Source organism: Penicillium robsamsonii (genome assembly GCF_028829455.1).
Source record: "Penicillium robsamsonii strain IBT 29466 chromosome Unknown utg000006l_segment0_segment0, whole genome shotgun sequence".
Lineage (NCBI taxonomy): Eukaryota > Fungi > Ascomycota > Eurotiomycetes > Eurotiales > Aspergillaceae > Penicillium > Penicillium robsamsonii.
This window is the reverse complement of record NW_026643224.1, coordinates 668,002-681,090: the sequence shown is the minus strand read 5'-3', so window position 1 is coordinate 681,090 and position 13,089 is coordinate 668,002. Positions and strand designations below refer to the sequence as shown.

At 49.4% G+C, this 13,089-nt stretch overlaps 5 protein-coding genes across 5 annotated transcripts; 4 read left to right on the top strand and 1 right to left on the bottom strand.

The window, feature by feature from the left end:
• Window positions 1-683: 683 nt before the first annotated feature.
• N7447_009983 (uncharacterized protein) lies at window positions 684-4,100 on the top strand (the record flags this gene model as incomplete). The annotated part of the gene is made up of 7 exons (XM_057234245.1): window positions 684-686; window positions 785-850; window positions 911-1,054; window positions 1,107-1,209; window positions 1,264-1,280; window positions 1,328-2,958; window positions 3,011-4,100. 7 exons carry the CDS (start codon window positions 684-686, stop codon window positions 4,098-4,100), a joined length of 3,054 nt encoding a protein of 1,017 aa, XP_057081529.1.
• Window positions 4,101-4,774: 674 nt separating this feature from the next.
• On the top strand, window positions 4,775-6,055 carry N7447_009982 (coenzyme A transporter; the record flags this gene model as incomplete). Its single annotated transcript, XM_057234244.1, has 2 exons — window positions 4,775-5,014; window positions 5,075-6,055. The coding sequence occupies 2 exons, from the start codon at window positions 4,775-4,777 to the stop codon at window positions 6,053-6,055; spliced, it is 1,221 nt and encodes a 406-aa protein (XP_057081528.1).
• Window positions 6,056-6,430: 375 nt separating this feature from the next.
• N7447_009981 (RNA-binding ATPase activator ESF2) lies at window positions 6,431-7,509 on the top strand (the record flags this gene model as incomplete). The annotated part of the gene is made up of 2 exons (XM_057234243.1): window positions 6,431-7,046; window positions 7,124-7,509. 2 exons carry the CDS (start codon window positions 6,431-6,433, stop codon window positions 7,507-7,509), a joined length of 1,002 nt encoding a protein of 333 aa, XP_057081527.1.
• Window positions 7,510-8,606: 1,097 nt separating this feature from the next.
• N7447_009980 (ribosome-binding protein NMD3) lies at window positions 8,607-10,592 on the bottom strand (the record flags this gene model as incomplete). Its single annotated transcript, XM_057234242.1, has 6 exons — window positions 8,607-9,432; window positions 9,514-9,813; window positions 9,882-9,957; window positions 10,008-10,221; window positions 10,316-10,415; window positions 10,534-10,592. The coding sequence occupies 6 exons, from the start codon at window positions 10,590-10,592 to the stop codon at window positions 8,607-8,609; spliced, it is 1,575 nt and encodes a 524-aa protein (XP_057081526.1).
• Window positions 10,593-10,830: 238 nt separating this feature from the next.
• N7447_009979 (RsfS/YbeB/iojap family protein) lies at window positions 10,831-12,909 on the top strand (the record flags this gene model as incomplete). Its single annotated transcript, XM_057234241.1, has 1 exon — window positions 10,831-12,909. The coding sequence occupies one exon, from the start codon at window positions 10,831-10,833 to the stop codon at window positions 12,907-12,909; it is 2,079 nt and encodes a 692-aa protein (XP_057081525.1).
• Window positions 12,910-13,089: the final 180 nt, after the last annotated feature.

Here is a 13,089-nt window from a genome sequence, read left to right as displayed (position 1 = left end):
TAAAATCTCCTAGATCAGACGAGTCGAATGAGGGTAAATACGGGTAGAGTTGGGAAAGAAAAGAAGAAATAATTGATAGTCGGGAGATGACGAGGGGAGGAGGGAGAGTCGAGGGTCCCGAGGAAAGCCCAGCGTTTTTCTGCTGGGCTTTGGCTCCCGCTTGCTCCTCCTCTCCACCAATCAGCTTCCACCGCTGATTCGCGGTCCTGCAATGATCTACCGCTTCCTTTTTGTCTACCTTTCTTCTTTCCTGCTTCCTACACCTTCAAATATTCACTTCCCCCACCCCCTAAACTGATATCATACCAGTCCATCATATCAGAATCATTTGGTTCGCTTTATACAGGACGCGTTCTACTCCGGTAAGTCCGCATGAATTCACGAGGCGCTATTCCACTGTTCGCGTGTTCTGGGTCTGCGACCAGGCCTGATCATGACAATTCCCTCCCCAAACCGCCACCTCCCTACACAACGGTGCACCAGAACAACTGGAGTATCTACAATCTATATCGCAGCCCCGTTACCTCCGCCGATTGCATGTCTGACGCGGTCTCTACTTTCACACAATCGACAAGCTTCACTCACTAACTAATATCGTGTTTTGTTTAGTCCCGTTCATGCTCGATCCTGTACACGGTAGCTCCCGGCCGACTGGCGCGTCCATACTTAATATTTAAAGCATCATGGTATGCAACACCTGATCCGATGGAATGGCTGCGGAGGTGCCAAGAAGGAAGTGGTGGATGCTACGGAGACAAAGAGGCTTACACAATTGCATGGATAGGTGTTATTCAAACGCAAACCGGTCCAATACCTTCCACAAACTGTCATTGAAGATGATAGTTCCGAGGTATGTATCTCCATTACCCATACTGCAGACTTTCCCACTGACCCTCTTCCTTCCTTCCAGGTCTGGGTTATCCCGGAGACCAATGAGGTCTTCACCAGCTACGAGCCTTACCTTCAGCGAATGGACTTCTACAAGCAACGTCGATTCATCTGCGAGATCACCGGCCATTCGGGCTTGACCTTCTTCGAGGCGCTCCGCAGTGAGGTATATTATACCATGGACACTGAGTGATGGACATATGCTAAGACTTGACTAGACGGAGGAATCGCGTGAAGTCAATAACAGCTTCCCCGATGCGCTGAGAGAACCTATTCTGCGCAGAATTCAGTTCTCTACAGTTTCGAGGGTGGACAGCCTGGGTATGCTATTCCTGTCTTTTTAGTCTGAACCAAACTAACATCACTCTTTCTTAGTGGATGAAATCTATGAAGTGAGATAATCCCATCATTCATTTAACTACTGATCTAACAAACCTAGGAATTTAAATCAGACTTCTACCCAGGCGAAGCAGTTCTCATCTTGCTTGAGGATAGCAGTCGTCTTCATGGTACCATCAGAGACAAGGCAAACTTTGCAGAGCAGTTATATGCCGACGGAACCATTAAAACACCTGCTTTTGCCAGGTATCTAGTCAAGATCCTAGATCGACAAAATGAAGAGGCCCTGCTGGACCAGGACCACATCACGCGCGACCGAAAGGCATTCACTAAATTGATGCTGCGCGGATTTATCAAAAACAATGTCACCAGAGAATCCTGGACAGGTGCCCCCTGGTTGGTCAAACCATCTGTCGCAGAGACATACAAGATTCCGATTGAGGTACCTAAGCATCTGCAGTATGGTGCGAAGGTGGCAGAGAAGAAGGCGATGAAGAAAGCAGACCAAGACGGCTTCTTTGGTTTCTTTTCTTCTCAGCAGCTGCCCGAGCTGAAACCCGCAGTCAAGGGGCACAAGTCGAAACTGTCTGCACAGGACATGGCAAAATCGCGTGAGGCGCAGTACCAGGAGTATCAGCGGTCGCTGAATGGTAACCCATCATTCCTTCTGCCTTCCAATCCCTTGCGCCCTTCCAAACCGCCACTGGTTGGCGATAGGAAGCTTGCTGGACTCCCGGCAGTGGTCGTTAAGAACGAGCCAAGAGCACCAACCCCGCCACCGATCAAATACCCTATCGAAGATCTGGACCTTGCTCCTAATTCTGAAAAGCAACACCGGCCAACCCTGAAATTTATGATGGTAGGCGAGTCTGAAGACGACGGTGCGGAGGACCTTCTACCTGATGACCTAGAGCCGGAAACGGTGGGGTTGCTCCTGGAGACTTGGGACACACTCAATGTCTACTGTGAAGTCTTCGAACTGGATTCCTTCACATTTGACGATTTTATTCAAGCTATGCAGTTCTCGTCAGATGAAGTGGACTGCGAGCTGTTCGTTGAAGTGCATTGTGCCGTTCTTAAGAAACTTGTCAATTCATCGAACGATGATGGAGCTGTTCAAATCTCACTCCCAGATTTCCCTGCTGATGACTCGGATGAATCCGAAGAGGAGGAGGAAGAAGAAGAAGAAGCAAAAGAAGAAGAAGAAGAAGAAGAAGAACAAGATGAAGAGCAAGCCGAGGAAGAGTCTCCAGAGCCGCAGGCGAAGCCCGAGAGAATGACCACGAGAGGAAGCCTGGCTAAGGAGGAGGCAGTCATCATCAAAGCACAGATTAATGAAGATAACCCCGAGGAGACGCAGATTCATCGCGCCGGCGAAATGTTCGAGAAATATGGTTGGATTGACCGTCTCCGCAAGCGCGATTTCCGCAACGGTGGATGGCAGTTGGTGATAGTTGGACTTTTGCACCAGCTATCCATCCGTCCTCGCTCGGAACAAGTCTGCAACAGCATTCTCAAACATCTGGCACCCCTCGATCGCGAACCTACACAGCAAACCGTGCAGGAGCAGTACCAAACACTCGACATCAATTTGCGTACCAAGGTGCTCCAGATGATTTGCATGTTGAGTTTGGAGACCAAGGCTATCCGAAACTATCTCGAGGAGTGTAGCAATCAGATGACAGAGTTGCGCAAGGAGAAAATCGAGTACCAGAAGGCGCGCAAAGCAGGGTAAGTTCAATCTTTGACCATTGCAACCCAAACCGCTAACATCAGCTTTCAGACTCATCGAGCTTCGTCAGCTGCACCAGGAGCGTAAGGCCGTTCAGCCCGAACCTGAAAAGGCTGGAAAGTCACCTACGCCGGTCCCTGAACTGGACGGCTTAGATGATTCTCGACTGACTGGCCTGGAAGGGGACTCTGAAATGGTCGGGGATACAGAAGACGAGGATATCTCTCGACCACGCTCATTACGTGGAGGGGTTGATCGGGCCCTGGAGCGTAAACGGAAGCAAGAATTGGAAAAAGAGCGAAAGGAGATATTGGCGAAGCAGCCTAAAGGGTCCAAGCAATACCAGCGAGTCTTGAAGAAGATCGACGAGCAGAAAGCCAAGATCGAGAAGCTCCAGGATCAGATCGAGACTGTGGAGAACAGCCTTCGCGAAACCGACTGCCCCCGGACCCGATGCCTTGGACTGGATCGCTTCTGCAATCGCTACTGGTGGTTTGAGCGTAATGCGATGCCTTACGAGGGTATGCCGGAGAGCTCAACGGCCGAGGCATGCTATGCCAATGGCCGTTTGTGGGTTCAAGGCCCGGATGAAATGGAGTACGCTGGCTTCATCGACGTGACCGACGAACAGCGCAAGCAGTACCAGAAGCATTTCCAAACCACACCTGCAGAGCGCAAGAAGAACGAAGAAGGATCAACCCACCTGTCGAATGCCCGTGAATGGGGCTACTACGAGGACCCCGAGGCAATTGAACAGCTTGTGGAGTGGTTGGACTCGCGCGGCAACCGGGAGGCCAAGTTGCTTAAGGAGCTGCTCATCCAGCAAGACTACATCGCCAAGTACATGAAGAATCGCAAGGCGTACCTAGCCGAGACGTCTGATAGAGCTGAGTCGGAGGACATCCCAGCCAAACGTGTGACCACCCGGACCAAGACCTATGTGGAAGTGAACGAGAATAGCCCCCGCTGCCTGCGCTGGAAGAACACGACCGCGTTGTCCGAGCATGGGCATCTTCATGTTGACCCTGGCCGGCCGGCCAAGCGCAAGCGGGTTTCGGATGAAATCAAAGTGACCAAGGCAGCTAAACAGGCTAAGCAAGCTAAGCCTCTGACCCGAACACGCGCTCAGCGCAGGGGTTGATACCTTTAGAGGCATTAATTCTACAATATCACGCGACCACGATATTCTTTGTACTTCGTATACATTTCGAGCTGCATGGAGACGGGGAGTTCATTTCTTTTCGTTAGCATTTTTTGCGAAGAAGTTAAATAGCTTAGAAGCAATTGCAATAACATAGAATCTTGAAAAAATAAGTTCAGACAATGAAGCCCTATAACGAAGGCTACAGAATGAATATCGGCTACATATCCCAATTTGGGCTAGTCAAGGCAAAATACGATGACAAACCGGCTTCTCGGGACTCGCTGATTTTGCGGGCCGCGTATTAGTACCGTAATCCGCCGGTTATTCGCGGAGAGCCGCTGGTATCGGCATGTCAGAATGTTCGTAACGATATTTGGGGCTATCCGGACGCAAATACGTCAGTGGAAACAGCACATAACGTTATTCTTCTTCCATCTTTTGCCATTGCACAGTCATATTCTTCTTTCGGACTTCATTCAAGCTTGCTGTGATATACAGGCAACTCTTAGGCACCTGCATGCACGTTGCATCGTCCCGAAGATCGGCCGGTACCCCGAGAACTCTGGCTGATTATCGCCGAAACTGATCACGAGACGACTCCCCCGGATATTCTCACCCCTCCTGTGAGCCTCGGTTCCTCTCACAATCCCGTCTTTTCCTCTTCCTCTTCCATGTCGACTGGTCATTCGGACCATGCCTATGACCCACACAAATCCCCAGACTCTACTCCGCAATCCGCTCCGATGAGCAAGACCGCATCGCCGGGATCGTCGCCTATCGGCGGCGCTACAATTGAGTCAAATAATACCGCCGCCATGAGCAAATCACAGAGCGGCGACAACAAGATTCAAAAGCGTAGCTTGGATTATGTGATGAGGAGTGGAATTGCAGGAGGACTGGCGGGGTGTGCGGTAAGTTTCGATCGGTTATAGGCCATTGCGAGCTTTGAACTGATGCGCCGGATGTTATAGGCCAAGACCGTTGTAGCGCCTCTAGACCGCGTGAAAATCCTCTTCCAGGCGTCAAATCCTCAATTCGCCAAGTACACGGGCAGCTGGACTGGCCTGGCAGCAGCGATTCGAGATATCAAGCGCACGGAAGGTGTTAAGGGCCTGTACAAGGGCCATTCAGTGACTCTGCTTCGAATTTTCCCATACGCTGCTATAAAGTTCCTTGCATACGAGCAGATCCGTGCAGTTATAATTCCTTCCAGCGAGTACGAGACCCCGTTCCGCCGCTTGGTCTCCGGCAGTTTAGCAGGTGTCACCTCTGTATGCTTCACATACCCACTAGAGTTGATGCGCGTGCGAATGGCGTTCGAAACTAGACAATCGCACCGCTCAGGATTGGTGGACATATGGCGGCAAATCTACCATGAGCGTGTCCAACCCCCACCAACAACCCGCTCTGCGGCAGCTGCGCAGTCTTCTTCCGTTGCTGTTGCCGAAACCGCTTCATCTGCGGTTTCGAAAGTAGTCCCGCGCACCGGTATTGCCAATTTCTACCGTGGCTTCTCCCCGACTATCCTCGGGATGCTCCCTTACGCCGGAATGTCTTTCCTCACCCATGACACAGTGGGTGACTTGTTCCGCAACCCAAGTGTGGCGCCCTATACCCTCAGAAAAGCAACTGAGTCAGAAAACCCCGCGCATCGACCCAAACGACCGCAGCTCAATACCACATCCGAGCTTCTGTCCGGTGCTATGGCCGGTCTAGTTTCGCAGACTTCATCATACCCAGTGGAGGTCCTCCGTCGGCGGATGCAAGTTGGTGGTGCAGTTGGTGACGGACGCCGACTTGGAATTGCAGAAACGGCTCGTAAGATTTGGCTTGAGAGAGGGTTTAGAGGATTCTGGGTCGGATTGACCATCGGATACGTCAAAGTTGTGCCCATGGTTGCAGTAAGCTTCTACGTTTATGAGCGAGCAAAGGCGTCATTGGGGATCAATTAGATTTGTGATCTATTCAACTTTTTGCCCGTTCTTTGCATATATCACGAGGGCTTTTGATCTGGTTCTCTGTGGCGTTTCGTGGATACCCTGGGAGGGTTCTTTTTACATACAGAGCCTGAGTGGCTTCTGCAGATATACATCAGTACAAAATTTCAGAGATTTTCTTCCATCTTTCATTAAAATTAACTTTTAAAATCTTCTAAGCTGGGCAGTCATAGATTCACCTGATAATTCTTGACTTTGATATGTGGCTGGTGTGTGGCTGATTGGTAGATCTAACCTTGGAACTCCGAGGGCACAGACCACCCGCATAAAAAAAGTTGCAGACTTCCGCCTCCCACGATTAAGTCTAACAACCAACTCGGATTCCACAAAATGACGACCCGCAAACACAACGATTTCCTAGACATCGCGGCCAGTGATGATGAGGCCAGCGGCAGCGACCGCGGATACGACTCCGAAGCTAATGTGGCGGAGAGCAAAGGGCGGGCCGTGAAGCGACGACGGACAACAACCAAGCAAGATTTCTCAGTGGAGTCTGACGAGGATGAAGACGAGGACGACAAAGATCTCGAAAATGAAGACGAAGACGAAGATAACGAGGACAAAGGTGGCGCAAGCCTAGACGACTCAGCGCAACCCAGCACCAAATCAGCCAAGTCACTGAAAGCCAAGGGCAAGCTTGCTAAGTTGTCTAAACTGGCCAGCGGCAAAGCACCCAAGAAGACCCGTTCAGGTGTTATATACTTCTCTTCTCTACCGCCATACCTCAAACCCTTCGCCTTGAAAGCAATGCTAGAAAAGAGAGGGTTCGGAGATATCACGAAGATCTTCCTAGCGCCCCTTCTCCCGTCTGCAGCCGGAAATCGAAACCGCTCAAATAAGAGAAAGCTCTACACGGAAGGTTGGATCGAGTTCCGCTCTAAGAAGACAGCCAAGATCTGCGCTGAGACATTGAATGCGACTATCGTGGGTGGTTTGAAGTCGAGCTGTGAGTCTACCGGCTATTTCGCGTTATATACGTCCTTGCTATTTCGACATGAATATTAACCAGTGCTATGATTATAGGGTATCACGATGATGTTTGGAATATTAAGTACCTCTCACGATTCACCTGGGATGATCTTATGCAATCTGTACAACGAGAGCGATCTGAGCGGGAAAGCAAGAGGAAGATTGCCGATGCTCGTGAAGCCAAGGAAGCTAAATTGTTCATTGAGGGTGTTGAGAATGGTCGCATTGCTGATGGTATGGCGAAGAAGAATGAGGAGAAGATGAAGAGGCGGTTGGAGGCGGCTGATGATGGGGATGGGGATAAGGAACTGCCGGAGCCTAAGAAGGCTGCGCCATCTACGAGAAGGAGGTTCCATTTCCAGCAGAATGAGGTTGTTAAGGGATCGAAGGATGGTGCTATGGCTGATGATGCGAAGCGGGTACTTGGGAAGATCTTCTAAGTAGGGTTCGCATTGCCATGGAGAGGTGATGCACTCGTGTGTCTTCTTTTTCCTGACCTTGAATATTTCCCAATCGCATTTCATGTTTGTGACTAGAGATTGTCTTAGTTGACATTATCTATTCCTCTTGAACAAAGACTGTTTCTTGTTTACTATTATAGCTTGTTATTTATACACTCGGACATTGTATAATACTCTAATAGAATATTTCAGCCAGGCTCGAACGATGATATCAGTATAGTATGTCCGAAAACGGTTTTTGGCTTATAGTTACTATAGATTATGTATCAAGAATAGAAACCTTTGAAAATATTAGTTTGATATTTCTTTCAAAAAAGCAAACGCAACACAAAACACAGACAGGCAGATCCCCCCCCCCCCCCACCAGTATCAACGATGTAGGGTATTCAGATGAAGGAGGATTGTCCTCATATCAACGGTAGACCAAGAGATATATCACCTGTATGCTCAATATAATCTTAGGACTCTGTTGAGGTCTCCTAAGTCTCTGGGCAGTTGGCTCTTTCTTCCACTAGGTTGTTGACTGTTGCCATAGTCGTAGAGATAAAAAGACAACCACTCGAACGCATTTCCTCTTCTTTCTTTTCCCTAAGCAAATAACGTTTATCAAAGCACATTAAAACTTCTAAATTAAGGCTTTTTTTTATGTACACAATGTGGAGTTATGAATCTCAACAAAGGTCCATACATCACTACCTACATAGGACAGTGAATGTTTCGAGGTTCAACCCCACAAATAGCCCTAAAAACTGCCGCTTAGTTATTTTGTCCTTTCAACTTTACTAGTCGACTTCTAACTCACCTTTATAATCCCAACTTTGTGTTGACTTTGATTCAGTTCCATCAGAAGCAATTGGTCTGTTCCATATAATTCTATAAGAGAGACGTCCATATCCTACATGTAGAATAATGATTCAAGTTTTGCACTTGCATGCTGTACATTGCACGTATAAATTTGAAGATAAGGAACTTTTTTTGTTGATTGAAAACCCACAAAACACAAACGCCACCCAGTGCCATCCATGATCGTCAATGATAACATTCAGATTTCTTCCATGATAGCAGTCAGATCGCTACTAATTGTCCTCCATGTTCAGCTCATCAAAGTCATCAAGCAGCTCATCCATGTTGATTTTCGGCACGGCGTGCTCTTCATCCACGTCTTCATCCTCATCCATCTGGTCTGGCCTGGTCTGATACTGGCGGTTCTTGTACAGATCAAGCGTTTGACGCAGCTCCTGATCCTCCTCGACGTCACGCAAGAACATCTCATAATCCTGTTCCATCCTAGCCTGCTCCTGCTCCTGGCGCTTGTTGGTGGGGACGTTGACTACGGCGGCAGTCGCCTCCTCTTCGTGCTCGCGAGCCATGCGCTTCAGACGCCAGGTGCGGGTCTTGGACTTCTTGCTGCGGACGTAGTGCTTCTTGATAAGGACCACATCTGGGATTGTTGAGCCGTACTGGTGGCTGTTCTCAATTTCGTCGTATTGATCGTTGTTGAACTGGGTTCCCGTCAAGTGGTAGCCGAGAACGGAATCACCCACGTGGAGGATACCACCGAGGTGAGTCCGTGTGAAATAGGTGACATCGTTGGATCCTAAATCCGAGGCACGAGCAACAGTGGCCTCGGCTAGAAGGAACCGACCATTAGAGATGCCGGTGGATTCAATATCTAGAACAATGAATTCCTTAAGCTCGGTAATATCTGCAAGGGCCGGGAATGGTTGGCGCCAGTAAATTGCAGTAGGAACATCGGTTGTCCGCAGGGTGCAGGGGTCCATAATGTTAATAGAAGTGCCAACTCGGTGACAGATAGCCAGCGGGCTTATATCAGACAATGAACGGGCCAGCTTGATCGGAAGAGCAACTAGATCATCCTTGCAGATAGGAACAATGGATACACTGCGTTGGATAGGGTTGTTAGTAAGATAGTTGTGTGCGCTGGGTTAGATTTGGGAACCTAGAGATTTGGGGCGTACTTACGACCATGAATGTTTGTAAACGGATTTACTCGTATGAATATCCATACTGACCAATTCGTGCGATTTCGTGGCCTTACAGGGAATGCACCCCTCTAAGAAGGAAAGCATGCGCTCGGCCTCGTTCCTCTTTGAGAAGTAAAAGTCAAGACCTTCGCTCACTTCCTTGATGTTGACGGTGTCCTTGTGGGCATTGTGCTTAAGGATCAGCTGCTCCAGGTACATAAAAGTCCGCTTATGAGGCACCTTCTGTCTGATCTGGATAGATGCGCCCCAAGTGTGATGCGTAAAGCTCTTCTGACATCTAAAAAATGCGTTAGCGTCATATCATATAGTTGTGGGTGGTTGGGGGGAGGGGTTCTATAAGCATACCCAGAACATTGTTGATTGGCAACAACATATTCAACCTCAAATTGCTGCTGTATGATAGTACCTTGGAAAGCCTCCGCTTGTGGGTTGTTAGCTTCGATCCCTCGGGTAGAGCAGGGTAAAACTAACTTTGTATTGTGATCTTCAAACGTAGTCGCTTGCTGTGAGGCTCCGTCCAAATGAAGCTGGCGTCGATGATTCGGACTTTGTTCAGACCACGGAGCTTGCGTAGACAAATGGCGAGTAGTTCCTTCGACTCGAGAGCTGCGACGACCCAGCTGTTGGGGGGCTGCAACCACCGTTCGCAATCCCTACAGCAATGAATCACGGCTTCGCGTTGGACCTATAATTCAAAGGGAGCTCACGTCAGCTGGAACAAATTATAAGCGTGTAGGAAGGCTTCTTTTGACAAAGCCCACGGATGGAGTTGTACATACACCTCCGGCAACATCGACGGTAAGACGAATGCAATCCGAACACAACGCTCCAGCTGAGAGTGTTCCATCAATGGCAGCACCACAGTTGCAGCAGAGAATACTAATAGAATAAAATATCAGCACATCGGACCCGGTTTGTAGTATGGAGACTTCGACGTTGGAAGGTTGCCTCGGCGGGGGACGAATATGTAGAAAAAAAAGTTGCGATAAGAACTCACGTCGCTGCGACTTGCTCCTGCTGCGCGAAATAGACGGGATCATCCAGATCCATCGACATTTTGAGTAGAATTAGGAATCAAAATCCAAAGACTAAAAAAATCACTTGGGTATTGAAAACAGAGAGTTTACAGCGCCGTGGATTTGTGATAATTGCCCCCCACCTGAATCTTTTTTTCGATGACTCAGCTGTTTGCTATGTTTGCTCCCGTTATCTGGTATCACCCGATGGGAGCAAATCAACCTTGGAACTGAACTGTTGGACTCAAGATATTTCTTTTACCAATATAACCGTCACCATGAGCAGGGCTTTCTTACGAGGAGCTGTGTGCCAGACCTGTCGGCATGAGACGCTGCGGTCCTTTGTTTCTGTTTCCGGCATCCCAATGCCACGGTCATCTCCTCTTTCCTCCCGTTCGATCTCCAACCCTAGAGCTTTCTCCGCCGTAACTTTGCTGCGGTCTGATCGCCCTCCAACCTCCGACCAGCTTGACATTCATTTGTCTGAACCAGCAGAGCCATTAGCGCACTCGGAAACCAATACGTCAGCTTCATCGCAACATGTCCCCTGGTATCTGCAGGAAGAGGCGCCGATCATCAAAGAGCGCCTGTTGAGCGAAGCCCATCTTCCCAAGATCCCAGACGATTCGCCAGAGTTGCTCTCGACTCTATTGGAGTATACATACAAGGACTTGGGCTTGGATGGTCTCAAGCTTTTTGACCTACGCGGCCTCGAAATCCCTGCAGCTCTCGGTGCTAATGTCATCATGATCATCGGAACTGCTCGCAGTGTGAAGCATTTAAACGTGTCTGCGGATCGTCTCTGCCGCTGGCTGAGAAGTCAATACAAATTGTCCCCCTACGCCGACGGCTTACTTGGACGCAACGAGTTGAAAATCAAACTCCGCCGCAAGGCTAAGCGAGCGCGTGCCGCCAGTGCAGCAGGCGCAATGATCGACGAAAAGGATGATGGAATCACCACAGGATGGATTTGTGTAAACGCGGGGATGGTGGACAAAGGTGCTACTACGACCCAGTTGAGCGATGTTGGAATTGAAGGGTTTGGTAATCTTGATCTTGGGACTAGTGTGGTCGTCCAGATCTTCACCGAGGAGAAGCGGGCTGAGGTTGACCTTGATGGCCTCTGGGAAGCCACATTAGCCCGTGAAGGGCGCAAGAACGCCCGGGAGACGACAAAGGATTCATCCAAGACTGGTGTGGCGCCCCCCAGGTCTATGTCTGATGGGTTTGGCTCCATTCCTGGTCAAAGGAGAGGTTTCCATACCATGCGTAGACTCGCATCCTCTGCCATGAACCCCACCGAGTTTGGTTTCGATGCTGGGCTTCCTGGCCTGAGAACTTCGTCTTCCACACTTCCAGGCGGCGCAGCAGCAGTTGCATCCCAATTGACACCAACCTCTTTGCTCCAGATTCTCACTGAACTTCCGGCGGATAGTGCACGAAATGAGCTTGGGAGCGGTCCAAATGATCGCCAGTCCACTCTTTTTCTACGGCTCTTCTACACCAACCACGCCGCGCGGTTTTCTGCACAGGAAAAAGCCGCTTTTCGATTGAAGCTGTTTTCTATTGCTGTATCTCGGCAACACCCAGCTTACACCAAGGACGCACTTTTTAGCACATTCTCTGATTTTCTTCGCGACGGGTATGACCTTCCGGATGACCTTGGATTCGACGTTGTTTCTGCGCTTCTAACGCCGAGAATAGCGGGTGTTACCACCAAGCAGTCTAAGACTCATTCCCCAGAGGCTGACGTGGAGCTTGCTTTGTTAGTGCTGGATCGCTTGAGCCTCCGTGGTGTGCCGATATTGAACATGAGAATTTTCAATATACTCTATCAAGCAGTCTGTGCACCCAATTCAGCACCGAGCCTGAATGAATTGCGCCCGGAAGAAAGTTCTCCAAGTTCGCCTGCGGTTCACCAGACTGACTCTCAGAAACAAATCTTGTCTCGACTGTCTAAGATACTCGCGGCGGCTAACGTTCCATTTGACGCGATAGATGCGCGTCAGCTTATGGTGACATTATTCCAATGCGGGGATTACGATGGATTCTGGCGTCTGTGGCGCCAGTTTCCTTTGAAGGGTGCTAATCGCACACAAGAAGATTACGTGCAGCTGTTCACGTTGCATGCAGAGCTGGGTCAGGAAAGGCGAGCGCGCGAGTGTCTGTCGACAGGGATAGAATTGATGAATCGAGAGTCCCCTGCAATTGTGCTACAAGGTCCGATCGTGACCGCCATAATGCACTGCATTTTGGTCGCAGACCCGACACTCCAGAACCGTGATGAAGGGGCGTCTCCGAGCTTCTACATGCCGCTCTGGACTGAGTGCCAGGAGGCACTTGCTCGGGAAAGTTGAATGACGAGGGGTCAATTTGTAAAATAAATTAGCATATATTCTCCAGTGTACAATATTACGATGCGTGTCTAATGTTAAATATTGAAGTTGTAATTATATCTCTGAATGAATGGAGGGCATGAATGGATATACCCGGGGCCTGCCCAAGCAGGTGCCCAGAGCGACGTAGTCAGCTCGGAT